Genomic DNA, 20,004 nt, shown 5'->3' with positions numbered 1-20,004 from the left:
AATCCTCAGATGGGTGGAAAACTTCAGATTAACTGGAAACATACTGGATAAGAAGCATCCTGGCCCGAGACGCAGAGTAACAACACCAGAACATGTTGAAAGGGTAAGGCAAGCGGCAGTCAGAAGCCCAGGACGGTCAGCTAGACGTCATGCTAGTGAGTTACGAATAAATCGTGAATCGGTTAGACGAATTTTGCATAAAGAATTGAAATTCCATCCCTACAAAACGCTCATTGTCCAACAACTTAAGGAAACTGATTTTGCTGTACGAGAAGACTTCGCTTACAGAATGCCAGTGATTTTGCGATCGAATGAAAATGAAATTTTATTGATGAGCGATGAAGCTCATTTTGATTTAAACGGGACCGTGAATAAACATAACCTACGTTACTGGGCTCCAGAGCATCCACACCTTATCCACCAGCGTACTCTACACTCAGAAAAAGTAACAGTCTGGTGTACTCTTGGCTCTGTTGGCATTATTGGATTTTATTTTTTGAAGAGAACGGGGCCACAGTTACTGTTAATTCGGTTCGTTACATTCGTATGCTTGAAACATTCCTGAAACCAGAACTAAGAAGATGACGAATCCCCTTAAAACACGTTTGGTTCCAGCAGGATCGGGCAACATCGCACACCGCAAAAAATTCAATGACATGAAACTTCCTGGCAGATTTAAACTGTGTGCCGGACCGAGACTCGAACACGGGACCTTCGCCTTTCGCGGGCAAGTGCTCTACCAACTGAGCTACCCAAGCACGACTCACGCTCCGTCCTCACAGCTTTACTTCTGCCAGCACCTCGTCTCCTACCTTCCAAACTTAACAGAAGCTGTCCTGCGAACCTCGGTCTGGCACACAGTTTTAATCTGCCAGGAAGTTTCATAGCAGCGCACACTCCGCTGCAGAGTGAAAATCTCATTCTGGACTTCAATGACAGTTCTTAGACGCATGTTTCGTGGCCGGATTATCTCACGTTTTGGCAATGTTCCTTGGCCTCCCAGGTCTCCCGACTTGTCAGTATGTGACTTTTTTCTGTGGGGGTACCTTAAGAACTGTGTCTATAACCACAAACAACGAAATTTGGACGAGTTCAAGAATGAAATCATTGAAGAAATTGCTGCCATCCCTGCAGAGATTTTAGTCCGTGTGGTGGAGGATTTTGAGAAGAGACTTGAGTCCTGCTTTCAAAATGATGGACATCACCTTGACGACATTATTTTTCATAAATAACTTTGTTAACTAAAATGGAAAATAATGAGCTTTGATTTTGTGTAAATAAACATGCATTAATTTTAAAGTTGGCTGAGTTGGTTCAAATGGCTCTGAGCACTATGGGACTTAACATCTGTGGCCATCAGTCCCCTAGAACTTAGAACTACTTAAACCTAACCAACCTACACACATCCATACCCGAGGCAGGATTCGAACCTGCGACCGTAGCGGTCACGCGGTTCCAGACTGAAGCGCCTAGAATCGCACGGCCACACAGGCCGGCAGTTGGCTGAGTATTATTTCATATAAAACCGTCTGTCTCCCGTGTGTCACCCTGTACTTATAGCCAGATCGCTGTTTCTCCACGAGAAATATTCTCAAAAGTTACGTTATCACTATGTAGTACAGTGCACGCAAGGGCGAAATGACCGTGAGCGACCGGCGACCTTTACATAGAGGAAGCGGCTACAACATCGTCGCATCTCGTATCAGTTATTGAAAATTGATGATGCTGTTGATAGAAACGAATCGTCCTTTATACGGTGTGGCTATAATTTAGTAAATAAATCGTTTATCTCGCGCGTTTGTACAAGCAGCGAGTGCAACGACAGATTAATAGGTCCTCCTTGTTAGCAACAGTTCAGATTTTGATTTATAGTTGCACTTCGTTGAAAAATAATCTACAGATTTATAGTTGCACTTCGTTGAAAAATAATCTACAATTTATTTACTCCTGATGTTCCATGAAGTACTGGAAAGTCTATTACAAGGAGGTGGTGCAAATAGCTCTGAACACTATGGGACTTAACATCTGAGGTCATCAGTCCCCTAGACTTAGAACTACTTAAACCTAACTAACCTAAGGACATCACACACATCCATGCCCGAGGCAGGATTCGAACCTGCGACCATGGCGGTCGCGCGGTTCCGCACTGTAGCGCCTAGAACCGCTCGGCCACAACGGCCGGCCTACACGTAGGTGGCAAAAGTCATGGGGTACCTCGTAATATGGTGTCGGACCTCCTTTTGCCCGGTGTAGTGCAGCAACACGACCTATTGTGGACTCAACAAGTTGTTGGAAGTCCCCTGCAGAAATATTGAACCATGCTGCCTCCATAATTGCAGCAGTGTTGCCGGTGCACGATTTTGTGAACGAGCTGACTTCTTAACTATGTCCCATAAATGTTCAATGGTATTCATGTTGTCCGATATGAGTGGCTAAATCACTCTCTCGAATTATCCAGAATGTTCATCAAACCAATCGCGAACACTTGTGACCCGTTGACATCTATAAAAATTCCGTTGTTTGGGAACATGCAATCCATGAATGGCTGCAAATTTTCTGATCGTGCCTGGTGCCGTTTGCCGGCAGACTATGAGCGCGGCGGCCAGCGGTGTCTGCCGCCTCCTCGTGGTGCTGGCCATGGTACTGGTGGGAGGGGGCGAGGCCCGCAGGCGGCGGCCGTGCCCCAGCCTCACCGCCGCAGACCTGGACGCCCGAGAGCTGCTGTTGCAGTACGCCGAGTGGCGCCACTGGAGGGAGCTCGTCATATTCGTCAGTCCCACAGCAGGTACAGTTTTCTTTTCTCCTCCTTAAGCAGCCTTCACTGAGCCTCTGCACCGGGCTTGCCAGTGAGGTTGCATCGTACTGAGCGCGCTGCTGTTGATATCCTAATGGTTGTAGAACGCAGGTACAAAAGTGAATGAATGTCGTGTGACTAGGGCCTCCCGTCGGGTAGACCGTTCGCCGGGTGCAAGTCTTTCGAGTTGACGCCACTTCGGCGAATTGCGCGTCGATAGGGATGAAATGATGATGATCAGGACAACACCCAGTCCCTGAGCGGAGAAAATCTCCGACCAAGCCTGGAATCGAACCCGGGCCCTTAGGATTGACATTGTGTCGCGCTGACCACACAGCTACCGGGTGCGGATTAATAGAAAAGTTATCTACGAGGAAACACTTAACTAGGGCCGCAATGCCGCAAAGAAATACCTGCTGACCACCACTCCGCTTCACACACCTGTTTTACGCTTAATACAAAGATGCTGCCAGGGCGTGTCTCCATTTGGTGTAATTTCCACTGTAAATAATTACGGAAGGTGGAAAGAGATGTTAGTTTTTCCCCAAAATATGACTCAGAACAAATATTTACTATTAAAAACAGTCTTGATCACGATTTATTTATTAAGGTGACCTGTTTCGACCACTACTGTGGTCATCTGCAGACCATTGAGTAGGAACCTCTTTCTGCTGGAGGATCACTAGTGGAGTAGGAGCCTCTTTCTGCTGGAGGATCACTAGTGATCACTAGTGATCCTCCAGCAGAAAGAGGTTCCTACTCAATGGTCTGCAGATGACCACAGTAGTGGTCGAAACAGGTCACCTTAATAAATAAATCGTGATCAAGACTGTTTTTAATAGTAAATATTTGTAACACATTGATCACTGTCACTCCGATAATGTATTCAAAAGTAATTACTCAGAACAGTACACATCTACAGCATACTCCGCAAGTCACTTAATGGTGTGCGGCGGAGGGTACTTTTTGTACCACTAACTGAGTCCTCCATCGCTACTCCATTGGCGATGCTTGGGAAGAATGATTGTCAATAGCCCACTGTGTTGGCTCTAATGTCTCGAATTTTCTCCTCGTGGTCATTACGCGAAACGTATGTTGGAGGAAGCAACACGTTGTACGACTCTTCCCAGAGACTCGTCAGGCAGGCGTCTTCTTCTCTAAGTAGCCCAAAAAATTTCTACATTTATAATATGCGTGCCACTGAAGCAAAGAGATTACTGCAGTCAGCAATGATACTGTAACTATTTAATCTTCCAGGTACAAACATAACAACCATATGATTGCCGTGGAACGCAAAACAAGGAACGGTACCATTGTGCACTAAATGTTATGTAGAATCGCTAAAACTTTAGCTGATAAAAGAGTATTAGTTTTTCGTATAGGGGCTAAGAGAATCCCCCCATTATACTTCACACCTACAATGTCTGTCCTATTTTATATCAATTTCTCTTGGATTCCTACTTACCAGAATTCTATCATTCCGTCCCAATACTCGAACGCCATGCAGTCGTCCTCCTCATCCTCTCTGTGTGTTTACACTTCTTCACTCCATCTCTTCCTCCCGTCCACCACTCCTCTTTTGCTCTTCCACCTTTTGAGTTCGTATGCTTCATGCAAAAAACTGACATCAAACACCTAATCGTTCCATGCTTAGGAACCAACTCTCACACTCTGCCGTACCAAAAGCCTCATTACCCCACCTCTACGCCGCGGGGTAGCCACGCGATCTAGGGCTTCTTGTCGCGGTCCGCGCGGCTCCCCCCGTCGGAGGTTCGAGTCCTCCCCCGGCATGGGTGTGTTTGTGTGTCGTCTTTAGCGTAAGTTAGTTTAAGTTAGATTAAGTGGTGTGTAAGCTTAGGGACCGATGACCTCAGTAGTTGGGTCCCATAAGACCTTACCACTAATTTCAATTTTCCCATCTCTACATTGCTCATATCCGTGCGTAATGTTCTTTCAACAGCATGGGTCTGATTGGGGGGAGGGGGTGCACCGTCAGATTACCACCATCTACTCCAGGCGATATGTGTGCAATCCGTCATTTTCATGGAACTGTGTCGAACACCTCCAGTAACCGCGCACAGCCGTCACGTCGATTCTCCAAGTCTTGGTCACTCATGAGCGGTTTTAGGTTTAAATCTGTTCGCATATGTGGTCGTAAAGTCGTTAATGGGATGTCCATTTCCTGTGAACGCTTGTATAGCGACTTTTCCGGCGTACGTTCCACTGATGCTGCAACTCCGCACTTGTGTGTGCTCTTCTTCTCAGTCTTCCAGAGCGTGGTCTGTCTTTTACGGAAGCAGCTCCAAACAGTTTCTTCTCCCTACGCAATATTGTTGGTTTCGTTGGCGCAGCCATATTAAATCTAGTAGTGAAATCATTTAGAATCTCTCAGTCTTTTCCCAGTGTGAGATCGATCATGAACCCAGGTACTCATGACGATTTGTTGTTCCAGGATGTCATTGGATTCATCAGCCATTCTTTTCACAATCAATATCACCTGCAACGAGAAAAAGTCTGTACAAGCTCTTCCCTCACGCGCTCCGCGTCCTCAGGATACGTTAAACATCTCTCCCTACCCGACCACGAAATCAGCCCAGACACCTGCCATTTCTTCCAACTTTAAAAGAACACTTCTTACCCTGTCAGGTCTCCTTTCCTTCCCACTCTTCTCGCTGCCATCCCAACAGCTTGATTTGGGACTCTACTTTAGTAAGCATTTGCTTGGTTGCTGTCAAGGTTGCACCGGTAGAAGCTGGTGACGGGTTTGCAACCACTGGTCATGTACCCTACACAGACCTCACACAGGCACTGCATTCGACTGGACTCTACTTTAGCAGGGATTCGCCTCGCTGACGTCAGGGCTCCACATTCAGAAGCAGGTGACGAGTCTGCAGGCTTTGGTGATGGACACTATACAGCTGGTGACCATGTTGGCCTCTCTCTCTCTCTCTCTCTCACACACACACACACACACACACACACACACACGCACACACACACACACACACATACACACACACACACACACACACACACACACACACACACACACACACACACACTGGATTCTGCTGGGCTCTACTTAAGCAGACATTTGCTTTGCTACTATCAACTCTCCACTGGCATAAGCTGGTGATGGGTCTGAGTCTCCAATGATACCAAGTGAGGTGGGGCAGTGGTTTGCACACTGGACTTGCATTTGGGTGAACGATGGTTCAAACCTACATCTGGCCATCCTGATTTGGGTTTTCTGTGATTTCCCTAAATCGCTTCAGGTAAGTGCCAGGATCGTTCTTTTGAAAGGGCATGGCCGATTTCCTTCACCATCCTTCCTTAACCTGATGGGACTGATGACCTCTCTGTTTGGTCCCCTCCCCCAAATCAACTAACCAACCAGCCTCTAGTGATGGGCTTCATACAGCTTGTGGTCACCATGGTCTCCCACAGACACTTAGTTGTGCAGGATTTGTTGTGGAAAGCGTTTTCTTTACTGCAGGGTTCGGCTTGTGATCCCTGCAGCATGCACAGGAGCTGAAGATGGGTCTGCAGGCCCTGAATATGGGAATTCTACACCTGGTCGCCATGAAGGCCTTACACTGACACTGGGTTCTGCTGGATTCAACTTTAAGATGTGCTTGCTTTGTTGCTGTCTCAGCTGCAAGGGATGGTTCAACAGCCTCTGTTGATAGACCATCTATGTTAGCCACACGCGGACGCTGTGTTCTGCTGTACTCTACCATGGTGGGTATTTGGTTTGGTGCAGGGTGCTGGCTGCCATCGCTGCTGTCGGTGCTGCACAGCCAGCAGCTGGTGACCGGCCTGCAGCCTCTGGGGACGGGGCCTCTGCAGCTGGCGACTGCGCTGGCCTCTCGCAGGCACCGGGTGGGCGCCGTGCTGCCGCTGCCCACCACCAGCAGGCACCTGGACGATCTGCTGCAGCAGGTGACACTCACACCACACTGTTATGTACTGTAAAAATACTGTTGCTTAAACTAGTAAACAGTTGGATGGACGGGTCATCGCAGTCATTATCATAAATTTCTTCATTTGAATCTAAAATTTGGAACTGCAGTTGTGGAATGCACATGTGACATTTCTTTCCAAGCTGCTACGAGAGTCACTCCAAAAGAAATGCACACTATTTTTGTAAAAATACAGTTTTCAGCGTGACCGCTACGGTCGCAGGTTCGAATCCTGCCTCGGGCATGGATGTGTGTGATGTCCTTAGCTTAGTTAGGTTTAAGTAGTTCTAAGTTCTAGGGCACTGATGACCACAGATGTTGAGTCCCATAGTGCTTAGAGCGATTTTGAACCATTTTAACAGTTTTCATTCTGCATGTGTGAAAGTTTTACAGTATGTAGATTCATCCTCCCCGCTTGTTTTCAAACTTAGTTCAACCTGTTCCCGTGAGTGGCGCCGTCACAGCATCTCTTCAAGATGCCTGCTACATATGACGTTCGTCAGAAGCAACCTGCTGTCATAGAATTCCTGTGCTGTGAAAACGAGACAGTGGGAAACATCCACAAGAGGTTGAAGAGGGTGTGTGGAGATGCTGCTGTCGATCTCAGTACAGGTAGTCGGCGGGCAAGCAGGTTACGTGATGAAAGCGGGCACGGTAATATTGAGGATTGTCCTCGCAGCGGCAGGCCTCGTACTGCACACACTCCAGACAATGCGCAGAGAGTTAACGAATTGGTGACTGCTGACAGACGCATCACAGTGAACGAATTGTCACGCATCGTTGGGATAGGGGAAGGAAGTGTTTGCAGAATACTGAAAGTGTTGGCGTTAAAAAAAGGTTTGTGCCACGTGGGTTCCCAGGATGTTGACAGTGGCTCACAAAGAAACAAGAAAAACGGTATACAGCGAACTTTTGGAACAGTACGAGGATGGTGGGGATGAATTTCTTGGAAGAATTGTGACAGGTGATGAAACATGGCTCCATCAGTTTTCAGCAGAGACGAAGAGGCAATCAATGGAGTGGCATCATGCAAATTCACCCAAGAAAAAAAAAATTCAAAACCACACCTTCTGCTGGAAAAGTTATGGCTACGGTGTTTTTCGATCCCGAAGGACTCTTGCTTGTGGACACCATGCCAAGTGGAACCACCATAAATTCTGATGCATATGTGACGACACTGAAGAAATTTCAAGCTCAACTGAGTCGTGTTCGACTTCATCGGCAAAAGCAGGTTGTTTTGTTGTTGCACGACAATGCACGGCCACATGTCGGCCAAAAACCGTGGAAGCGATCACAAAACTCGGATGGACAACACTGAAACACACGCCTTACAGTCCTGGCCTGCCTCCATGTGACTATCATCTCTTTGGGAAACTGAAAGACTCTCTTCGTGGAACAAGGTTTGAAGATGATGACTCCCTTGTGCACGCTGCCAAACAGTGGCTCCAACAGGTTGGTCCAGAATTTTACCGTTCGGGTATACAGGCGATGGTTCCAAGATGGCGTAAGGCAGTTGAGAGGGATGGAAATTATGTGGGGAAATGAAAATATTGTTCCTAAAGGATGTATCTACACACTGTAAAACTTTCAAACGTGTAGAATAAAAGATGGATTTAAAAATAAATAGTGTGCATCTCTTTTGAAGTGACCCTCGTAGTTACGTGACCAGAAAGTTAAATGACACTTTCCGCCTGTTGTAAAACTTGTAACTTCCGGAATTTTTTTTCTTAGGGCTGAGGTTTCTCTCGAGTCCCAGTGTCCATTTTCTCTCTCAACTCTTCATATTCTAAAAGCTTTCTGGTGCGCATAGCATCGTGTAAATCATTATTCAACTTTCTTTGAGTTATCTCCGCTTTGCCAGAAACCAATTTCTGAAGCAAAAGTTTATCTTCGACTCTTTTGTTCAGCTCCACGTTTCTGCTGCTTTAGTGATATCATTTTTTGCTGTAGACCTGTATACAGGGCGATTTAGCTAAGCTATTCACCTCAGATATTCCATGAACCGTTTAGGATATCGTAATTCTGTTTCCACCCAATTGAATTGTAGAAAAATCCCCAACAAATTAAGTACAATATCTTTTCATAGATGTATTACTTACAGAGATATCGGTATCAACTGTACTATTTCAAATGGAAGTCTACAAATTCGTGCTGCTAGTATCTTATTTCTAAAAGAGACAATTTCAACGGCGTTTTACTCTCTGATACCCGATTACTTGTCTCGGAGAAATTATAATACTTAGAACTCAGGATATATCAGTTTTTAACACGAAACCGATTACAGTCTTACTGGGAAGTTTGTGTTGTCACGTTAATTTGTTTGAGCGTTCTAGCTTGTGGTAGCTAAGAGAATTTAAATGCAAAAGTAGTATAGTGGAGAAAATTCTTATTAGTGACTGGACCAACACATCAATTGGAAGGTAAAGGAAATGCCATCTAAGGATGGATAACAAGTGCTCTTGTTTCTACCCGAACGTTGAAAGAAAAATACACGTGAAAAATTGAATGCTTTTATAAACCAGAAGTTGAGATTAAAGATTGTTGCAATAACTTCGCAATATGAGTTTAATGTCAAGTTACACAAATTGCATAATTACATGAGCAAGAGCAACAAAAAGAAAATTACAAAAGAAAGTGGTGGTAAACACTTCCTTAAAATTCCATTTATGTCATCAAGTGTTTCAAATGTCCAGGATATGCTGCAATACGCGTTTGCAGTCACTGGTGCTAGTACCTCTGGGCTGAATGTAGACATTCCTTCGATATCATCGCGCGTGCTGCAACTATGCAAGGTTTTAAATTCTCTTGAGTTTCGGAAATTGTTCGTAGACTTCATCTTTGAGCTTACCCCAGACAAAAAAATTCACTCGCGTCAAATCAGCCGAAGAGTAGGCCAGACAAAGCCTTCACGTCATATCTGATGACCAGGAAAGACCTGAGTGAGCGCTTTCCTAGCTGCAAAAGAGTGAAAAATATGGCACAAATATTCAGTCAGACAGCTTTCAAATTTTGTAAGTGTGAGCATCTTGCTTTAAATTTTCAGAGGTCTAAAATTTTGCACTTCGGAGCAGCCAAACACGTATATCAGAAAGTCACAAGTACACTCATGCTCATAAATTAAGGATAATTGCAGAATGTGGTGCCACAGAACGTGGCATTGCACAAAACTGGCACTAATAGCATAGGCACATAGGGCAGACACACGACACAGATCTGTAAGTCCACGGTATTGGTGATAAGTTGACAAAATACGTCGACCGAGAGCATCCCAGACGTGCTCGATGGGGTTGAGGACTGGAGAACAGGCAGGCCACTCCATTCGCCTGATATCTTCTGTTTGAACGTACTCCTCCACGATGGCAGCTCGGTAGGAACGTGCGTTATCATCCATCAGGAGGATGGTGGGACCCACAGCACCCCTGAAAAGGCGGCCATACTGGTGCGAAATGACGTCCCGATACACCTGACGTGTTACAGTTCCTCTGTCAAAGACATACAGGGGTTTACATGCACCAATCATAACCCCACCCCACACGATCAAACTACGACCTCCATACAGGTCCCTTTCAAGGACGTTAAGGGGTTGGTATCTGGTTCCTGGTTGACGTCAGATGAAAACCCGGCGAGAATCATTGTTCGGACTATACCTGGACTCATCCGTAAACATAACCTGAGACCACTGTTCCAATGACCATGTACTATGTTCTTGACACCAGGCTTTACGGGCTCTCCTGTGACCAGGTGTCAGTGGAATGCACCTTGCAGGTCTCCAGGCGAATAAACCATGTCTGTTCAGTCGTCTGTAGACTGTGTGTCTGGAGACAACTGTCCCAGTGGCTGCGGTAAGGTCCCGAGCAAGGCTACCTGCAGTACTCCATGGCCGTCTGCGGGCACTGATGGTGAGATATCGGTCTTCTTGTGGTGTTGTGCACTGTGGACCTCCGCCGGCCGGGGTGGCCAGGCGGTTCTAGGCGCTACAGTCTGGAACACACAATCACCATTAGCACGTCTGAAAACGTCTGCACACTTACTCGCTGCACCGTACTCTTACGTGCACCAACACACCTCTGCGAATGTGGGCTGCTGGAAGTGCCACCGTGCAACGACCGCAGGTCAAATGCACCGCATGGTCATACCCCGAGGTGATTTAAACCCGCAAACCGCCCACGACAGCGTTGTTTCACCGTGTATCAGCATTATCCTTAATTTATGAGCATGAGTGTAGAGTCTGCCGACTCATACAAATACCTGGGTGTTAGGATATAAAATGAATGATCATATAAGCTCAGTCGTAAGAAAGCAGGTGCTGTACTTCGCTTCATTAGTAGGACACCACAGTGTGTCAGCAAATGAGATTGCTTACAAATCATTTCTGCGACACGTCGTAGAATAGTGCTCAGGTGTATTGGGCACATATCACGCAGTTCTAGTGGAGGATATTGAATGTATACAAAGGAGGGCAGAACGAATGGTGGCAGATTTGTTTGACCCATCGGAGAGCATCAGGGAAGTGCAGAAAACCTAAACTTCAGACACTGGACACAGATCAGAAGCTGTCTTACGACATCCTACTTACAAAGTTTCAAGAACCACTATTAAGGAAGAAATCCAGGTATATTGAACGGGTTCCAAAATTTCTCTCCAGAGGGGACCGTGAAGATAAGATCAGACAAATTACAACACCCACTTAGGTACTGAAGCTGTCTTTTTTCCCACACTTCACGTGCAACAGGAGCAAAAAGAAAGTCTAATACTTGACAGCATGTGAAGTACGTTCTGCCATGCACTTCACCTTGGTTTACAGTGTATAGCTGTAGCTGCAGATGTAGAATCGATGATAGACTCCAGGGAAAAATTAAATCAAGGGGGATAGATGAGGATAGAGAACATTCCTCCCAAAAGTTTATGGAATGTCTTAATTCTTGGGCTTCATGGTACGGCAGAGTGTGACTATATTTATTGTCTGTTGTGTCCACAGGCTTCCGATCAATTGCAGTTCAACAGCTATGTGTCGTGGTTGGTGCTGCGCCGAGCGCAGCCGAATGCCTCCCAGCCACTGGTAGAGCGCTTCAGGTACCTCAACTTGGCGCTGGACAGCGACGTCGTGCTGGCTGAACTCCACACACCAGAGACAGCAATACGCAGGTGAGCTGACACCACCAAGAGATGTATGTGGACAAGCTACTCATTGTAACCTCAGTACATACAGAGACTCAGTCCTCTCAACCTGGACCTCCCAAACTTGTATTATCCAAATGATGGCACTGTCTAACAGAAGGTCAGTTATACAATCCAATCGTATGTGGACAATGCTGTATTATCAATGATCGCACTGAGGCGCACAGCTTTTCGCGGCCAGGAATCAGATGGCGTTCAGCTCACAGCCGCTTAACAGTGCAGGCGCAACCACCCCTAAGCCACTTTCACAGAAACCCCAGCAATGCCCGCTGGTGTACACATGGAACATAGCAACCTACCGGCTGCGGGCCAATCAAGCCATGCCACGTCACCCTGGGTTCGTCGGCGGCATGTGTACTCCTGAGCGCCCGGACCAGTTAAAAGTTCACACCCCGCCATTGACTGCAGTGCGAAGTCAGGCTGCAGTCTCCCTAAGTGTTTGGGCTCATCACTTGTAACTACGGACACATACAGACTTGAAGTGACAGTGTTGTATGTTTGTGATAGGGACTCAGTGTTTAATTCCGTCCGACAGTGTTTGTGAACTTCAATTGAGAGATTAAACTTGTTTTTCAACTCATGCCTCCACTCTTTGCTGTTCTGCACTTCCCAGACACAACATACAAACTACATGCTAGAGTTGTGATTAATTTAGAGACTTTATACTCTCCCTCTGGACCTCTCCAACTTGTATCCGCGAAGGGATGCTACTGTCCAATGTCATATCGGTTACACAAATCAAACATATGTTTACAAAATACGTGCCAGACGGTGGATTTGTTCAGAGACTCCATACTCTCTCTCTGAACCAATACAACTTGTATCGTAGAGAGGACTCTATTGCCCAATGGTAGGTCAGTTATATACCTGACACATATATGGAAAAAGTAACTGCTATAGTTTGGGTTGAGGTGAAGACTACATCGTATGACTTTGACCCTCCCCAGCTTGTTGTCACCAAGAGATGCCGCTGCTGGTAGGTCTGGTATGCATGGCTACTAATCTGAATCGACTACATTACCACCGTTCAGTTACGAATACGATGGTACAGATGTGTTATGCAAAGCCAATGCCGTCTGATGCGACATTGATTCTAGGTAGTGAGAAGTAGGTGGTATGTAGTAATCAAGGCAGTGCAGATAGCAAATTACTCTATACAGTGTCTACAAAATGATCGAGCACGTATGAGAAGGCAACGTTTTTGTCTGTCTTTAAACGGAGCAGATCTACTTGCAGAGTACAGAATGTTCCACAGTGCCTATTAAATATTGCTAGAGGTTAAAATGGGGGCTTAATAAATGAAGTAGTCACATCATCATTCCTTTTTCTTCCCTTGATAAAGGCCTCATTCAGACTTCTCTATAAATTATGGTCTTGAACGATACACATACATTTTGCTCCTGCTAATTTTCGGATGTCATCTTCCGTTAGGTCCTCACCTATTTCCTTATATCCTTGAACCAAACAGAAAACTTCATTCTACTATCTATTCGCTTGCAAATAATGGAGTAACGCCCTAATTGTTGCATTACTCAGTAACGGAGGTAACTAAGACAAAAAGCATAGAACACACAGCTTCCTCTCTGTAATGTATAAGATATTCACAAAATTGTAAATAAAAATCATCGGATTTCATTCGAGCAAAGGAACAAACTCGCTTGCAATATTGAATTTATCTCAATGGGTCACTTGCAAGGCGTGATCGACAGTACATAACAGAGCAATCAGTATCAATTACCGCTTTGGCTGTGATTCATAGATTCCGAGCTAACAATGGACATAAATCAGCAAAATGCGTAATTCCATTGTTCAACCTATGTCACTGTACTGAAGAATATATACGTAAGAACTTCATCAGGCAAAGGGAAATAAAGTTTCATCAACACAATGAAAAGAAAGTAGGCAAATTAACGATGAAGTTATAGAGACAGACTACGAGGTATGGCGTACACTGTGAGTCAGTGAAGACAGACCGTCCAAAAAGAGTGAACCACCCAGAAGGGGATGAGAAACCAAATCAGACTTCACTGGTTGAGAATACATGCAATGTCATTTCAGTGACTACAATGTCGAGTCAAGTTTGACAGGAACCTTGCAGTATGAGCCCATTTATCAGTATAACGTTGCATCCCATCTGGTTGGGATGCATGCACTGATTCGGCTGGGAAGGGTGTCGTAAACCCATTGTACCGTTTCCTGCGGCAAGCTGGCCCACAACTGTTGAAACTGCTCCTTGATATTCTGCATCCTAGCGGCGGGACGGCGATCTTGTTGGCCATTGGAGTACCTCGACATCACGCAGACAGGTCATAGAGACACGTGAAGTGTGTGGAGGATCTGTGCTTCCCCAAAACAGTGGAGGAATGGGACTTCTGCAGAGGTCGCCACCATATACGCCGACGACGGGCACTTGGGACAGCGCAGAACCCTGATTCAATGCTGAACACAATGCGACGCCGTTCATCACCAGTCCGTTGCCGTGTCCTGACACAGGACAGAGGGAAGGTAGGGGGTCTCAGGTCAGTCTGCAGTTTCCAAGTGGTGAGGAGCAAATGCAGAAAGACACATCTCCAGTGAAGGCAGGTTGATGACCTCGATCAGCGCTAGACACTGCCACAGGGCATCAGCGAGAGACGCGGATTTTTGGACTCGACAGGATGATTGCATCAGGAAACTCATGGAATTTAGGGGTCCGATTAACAATATTTATTTGCGATCAGACTAATACGGCAACGGCCTTGCCGCAGTGGATACATCGGTTCCCGTGAGTTCGCCGAAGTTAAGCGCTGTTGGGCGTGGCCGGCACTTGGATGGGTGACCATCCAGCTGTCATGCACTGTTGCCATTTTACGAGGTGCACTCAGCCTCGTGATGCCAGTTGAGGAGCTACTCGACCGAATAGTAGCGGCTTCGCTCAAGCATACCATCATAACGACCGGGAGAGTGGTGTGCTGACCCCACGCCCCTCCTATCCGCATCATTCTCTGAGGATGACACGGCGGTCGGATGGTCCCGGTAGGCCACCTGTGGCCTGAAGACAGAGTGATCAGACAAATACACTGAAGGCTAATTCCAAACAGTAGAAAAAACAAAGGTGGCAATTGGTTGTACAACAGAAGTTAGTGTCTGAAGCCATACCGGCGGATGGTAGCAGAAGTAACGAACACTAGCAACATGTTAAGTTAAAACTTGAGAGCAGCACTCCAAGCGAGAAAACAGACGTGTCGGAGCTTACCGAGGCTGGCCACGAGCGACACGGAGACAGCGCCCCAGCTATCTGACTGAGAACCTCCTCTGAATACAAAAACAAGTGTTTTTAAAGAATCGTGGCGGCACACAATTTCTCCCTTCCTATAGTCGACCCGCCAATACACCGGCAATTAATAAGCTTAGGCTAATCTGGCGAGTCACTCTGTAGCTCTAGGGCGCCGCTGGCCAGCCGCATTTATATACTACTAGCCATTAAAACTACTACACCACGAAGATGACGTGCTACAGACGCGAAATTCAACCGACAGGAAGAAGATGCTGTGATATGCAAATGATTAGCTTTCCAGAGCGTTCACACAAGGTTGGCGCCGGTTGCGACACCTACAACGTGCCGACATTAGGAAAGTTTTCCAAACGATTTCTCATATACAAACAGCAGTTGACCGGCGTTGCCTGGTGAAACGTTGTTGTAATGCCTCGTGTTAGGAGGAGAAATGCGTACCATCATGTTTCCGACTTTGATAAAGGTCGGATTGTAGCCTATCGCGATTGCGATTTATCGTATCGCAACATTGCTGCTCGCGTTGGTCGAGATCCAATGACTGCTAGCAGAATATGGAATCGGTGGGTTCAGGAGGGTAATACGGATCACCGTGCTGAATACCAAAGGCCTCGTATCACTAGCAGTCGAGATGACAGGCATCTTATCCGCATGGCTGTAACGGATCGTGCAGCCACGTCTCGAGCCCTGAGTCAACAGATGGGGACGTTTGCAAGACAACAACCATCTGCACGAACAGTTCGACGACGTTTGCAGCAGCATGGACTGTCAGCTTTGAGACCATGGCTGTGGTTACCCTTGACGCTGCATCACAGACAGGAGTGCCTGCAATGGTGTACTCAACGACGAACCTGGGTGCACGAATGGCAAAACGTCTTTTTTCCTGACAAATCCAGGTTCTGTTTACAGTATCATGATGGTCGCATCCGTGTTTGACGACATCGCGGTGAACGCACATTGGAAGCGTGTATTCGTCATCGCTATACTGGCGTATCACCCGGCGAGATGGTACTGGGTGTCGTTGGTTACACGTCTCGGTCACCTCTTGTTCGCATTGACGGCACTTTGAACAGTGGACGTTACAGTTCACATGTGTTACGATCCGTGGGTCTACCCTTCATTCGATCCCTGCGAAACCCTACATTTCAGCAGGATAATGCACGACCGCATGTTGCAGGTCCTGTACGGGCCTTTCTGGGTACAGAAAATGTTCGACTGCTGCCCTGGCCAGCACGTTCTCCAGATCTCTCACCAACTGAAAACGTCTGGTCAATGGTGGCCGAGCAACTGGCTCTTCACAATACGCCAGTCACTACTTTTGATGAACTGTGGTATCGTGTTGAAGCTGCATGGGCAGCTGTACCTGTACACGCCATCCAAGCTCTGTTTGACTCAATGCCCAGGCGTATCAAGGCAGTTATTACGGCCAGAGGTGGATGTTATGGGTAGTGATTTCTCAGGATCTATGCACCCAAATTGCGTGAAAATGTAATCACATGTCAGTTCTAGTATAATACGTTTGTCCAATGAATACCCGTTTATCATCTGCATTTCTTCTTGATGTAGCAATTTTAATATCCAGTAGTGCATTTTCCCCCTACTCCTAATCTGTAGGTAGGGATGCTTCTGGATTTTGCATTAACAAACTCCAAGTTTGGAATCAACAGCGTTCAGCTGAAAGACAAACGTTATTGCCACTCCTATTATGGCCAGCAGCAGTAGTGTTTCACATCACTTGGTCCTGCCCTTCGTCCTTCTGTGGGTGTGGACTGCTGTAGTAGCATTCTAACCTGTGAAATCAGTGCGGGCTTTCAAAAAACGTAATGAAATGGTGTTGGCCCTCAACTACGTTTCCTCTGACTCAAAGATGAAATATTAAAAGTTTCGGCTGGTTTCGTTGTCTAGGGGCTGGGATACATAGTTGCCGCATTACAAGCCAAATACTACTGAGTCTACAGTATACGATAAGAATACACACATGAATCGAATGGTCGAAGGTTCCTATCACTCGGCAATTGCGAATTTTGAATGTTATATAGAAATTTATAAATGAAAGATTGAAATTAAGTAAATTCTGCAGGTACTATTTTAACGACTTTAATTGATGGGTACGATAGCAGAAGTACCTTTAATAACGCCCTTTATTACTGTCAAACTCGTATTGGTGTCGATGGTCCAGTATTTAAATAAAATATAAGTTGAATAACAGGGAAACAATAGATTCCCACTTCACGTAATGGCACGCGGGATTTGCCGAGGGGTCTTAGGTGCTGCAGTCATGGACTGTGCGGTTGGTCCCGGCGGAGGTTCGAGTCCTCCCTTGGGCATGGGTGTGTGTGTTTGTCCTTAGGATAATTTAGGTTAAGTAGTGTGTAAGCTTAGGGACTAATGACCTTAGCAGTTAAGTCCCATAAGATTTCACACTCATTTGAACATTTTTTGAACTTCATGTAATTAATTATCAACAACAACATAGCTCGCGAGATATTCACTTCTAAACGCATACTACGTCTTCACTGCAGAAGCCATGGGAATGTCACAAATGCACAAGTCGGCACTACAAAAATCTCCCGCAACCACGTGCAAGCTGCTCCACTGTCCAAGTCTTTTCTGCGACAGCCTGTCATGGCTTCGCGTCCCGCACTCCCCTGTCGTGTGCCGTACATCCCCACTTCCATACAGTCTCCCCATTAACGAGCGCTGTGATTGGCTAGAGGGCTCCCGTCATGTCTTCAAGCCAATGCACTCTCACTGACATATTGAAACACATACGAAATACTGGATCTACATTTAAATAACTTGAAATTAAATAAATATTCCTACAGCTCCATCATAAACATGCTCTAACACACATTATTAAATACGTAATCGAATTAAATAAACATATATGAAAAGGAATAGAACAGAAGTAAGGCAGTAGCCTAGTGTCTCTGTGCTTTCTAAAACACAGTAAATAACTGACCAATTTCTTCATGAATAGTATATATCGGATATAAACAAAGACATAGATGAATAAATATATTTATAAGCACGCTGCTGCCGTTTCTTCGTGTCACTGTGGAGTACTTATTGTCTGAAGCGATCGATAGTAATCGGCCACTTCGACCTCCAATAACTCATGTACTACTCAAGTTAAGTGCCTGTAATTTATACCAATTTAGGTTTACACTAATAGCTTTCTAAAGACATATCGATCGACAAAATCGGATGAACAGCTTAGATTTTGGAAATTCGTTGCTGGGTGTTACTTGTATAATTTACAGTCAGATATTAAACTTTGAACTAGTAAAGATATTGAAAATCTGATTACACCATCAGAATCGCCGTGCAAATAATGGTAATGTAAGCTGGCCGTTGTGGCCGAGGGGTTCTAGGCGCTTCAGTCCGGAACCGCGCCACCGCTACGGTTGCAGGTTCGAATACTGCCTCGGGCATGGATGTGTGTGTCGTCCTTAGGTTAGTTAGGTTTAGGTAGTTCTAAGTTCTAGGGGACTGATGACCTCAGATGTTAAGTCCCATAATGGCCAGAGTCATTTGAGCCAATGGTAATGTACATGTTTCTTTTTGAGGTATCTTGATTCATCTGGCTACTATTAAATTCTATACGAACTGTGAAATGTCTGAAATTAAGGCTTCACAACATCTGCCATCTTTGTCACTCCCTGCATGTCTCCTTCATCAACACAGCATCACCATGGAATTCCCAGCCATGCGGCCGATGGACCACATGGTCCAGCCAGTGTGCGGCATCACGTGGTTGCTAATGAGCTGCGGCTTGCCGAGCTGCTCAAGCGACGGCCGCCAGCTCTGAATATTTTCAGGGCGCCACAACTCGCCCATTACGTCATACCAGTGACGTTGCAGTTATCAGGAACAAGTACCAAGATCGCTGCCTCTGCTAAGACGTGCCTTTTCTTGGCCATCTTCTACTGAGACGCCTTACAACAGCGTCCAGGCGATGGATTGAGTTACCAGTTAAGTGAAGTGAAAATTTTCCCCTGGGACAGCTGCCCAGAGCGTCTGCAATTTTCAGGGCTCTAGTGTTATTATTCAGCTCCGATAACCTAAATGGTACCACTTTTGCCTGATCTCTGCATTGTGTCTCTGATTTCTCATCCTAGAGTGCCCTTGATGGCTCCCAAAAGCTTTAAGTGTAACGATGTACACGTCATTATGTGATCAGTATATGACACCATGCTTGCTGGTCATGGCAGTAGTCCCAACACAGCTGTTTGCGTTATGCTAATGGCAGCCTGACACTGGACGGTAAGACCCTGGACCAGCTCCTGCTAGTCTCAGACCGATGGTACAGGATGACAATGAATGTTGCAGGGAGTACATTGCTGGTTCTCGGATGGCAGGCACAGATGTGAAGGGTTACGATGTGCATTTGGCATTGGAGGGCAGCGTGGAGGGCAGAAATCGTAGAGGGAGACCAAGAGATGAATACACTAAACAGGTTCAGAAGGGTGTAGGTTGCAGTAAGTACTGGGAGATGAAGAAGCTTGCACAGGATATGGTAGCATGGAGAGCTGCATCAAACCAGTCCCAGGGCTGAAGGCCACAACGACAACACGATGTGCAGCATATATGGTACCGTGATCCTCTGTTATGGTGGTCAGACGCGGTCGATTATATCCTTGACGATGGGAATGACTGCCCTCATGTTTCTATGCAGTCCAACATCAGACCACTATCACATCCGAATGCCTCACGAATCTGAGTAACGCACGATTCGACTACCTGTTCAAATGGAGAGCTACAGTGAGACCCTTTTCAAATTCCACCCTGTGCCGGTA

At 46.1% G+C, this 20,004-nt stretch overlaps 1 protein-coding gene across 1 annotated transcript in view; it reads left to right on the top strand.

Annotated features, from left to right (window-relative positions):
• Positions 1 to 2,541: 2,541 nt before the first annotated feature.
• LOC126456561 (glutamate receptor ionotropic, delta-1-like) overlaps positions 2,542 to 20,004 on the top strand; it is a 126,729-nt gene continuing 109,266 nt past the window's right edge. The window contains exons 1-3 of the mRNA XM_050092307.1: positions 2,542 to 2,785; positions 6,558 to 6,736; positions 11,735 to 11,901. Coding sequence (XP_049948264.1) covers positions 2,542 to 2,785; positions 6,558 to 6,736; positions 11,735 to 11,901 — 590 coding nt within the window. The remainder of the gene's footprint in view (positions 2,786 to 6,557; positions 6,737 to 11,734; positions 11,902 to 20,004) is intronic.

The sequence above is a fragment of the Schistocerca serialis genome, chromosome 2 (genome assembly GCF_023864345.2).
Source record: "Schistocerca serialis cubense isolate TAMUIC-IGC-003099 chromosome 2, iqSchSeri2.2, whole genome shotgun sequence".
NCBI lineage: Eukaryota > Metazoa > Arthropoda > Insecta > Orthoptera > Acrididae > Schistocerca > Schistocerca serialis.
Note: the sequence above shows the minus strand (reverse complement) of the source record. Positions and strands in the feature narration are given on the sequence as shown.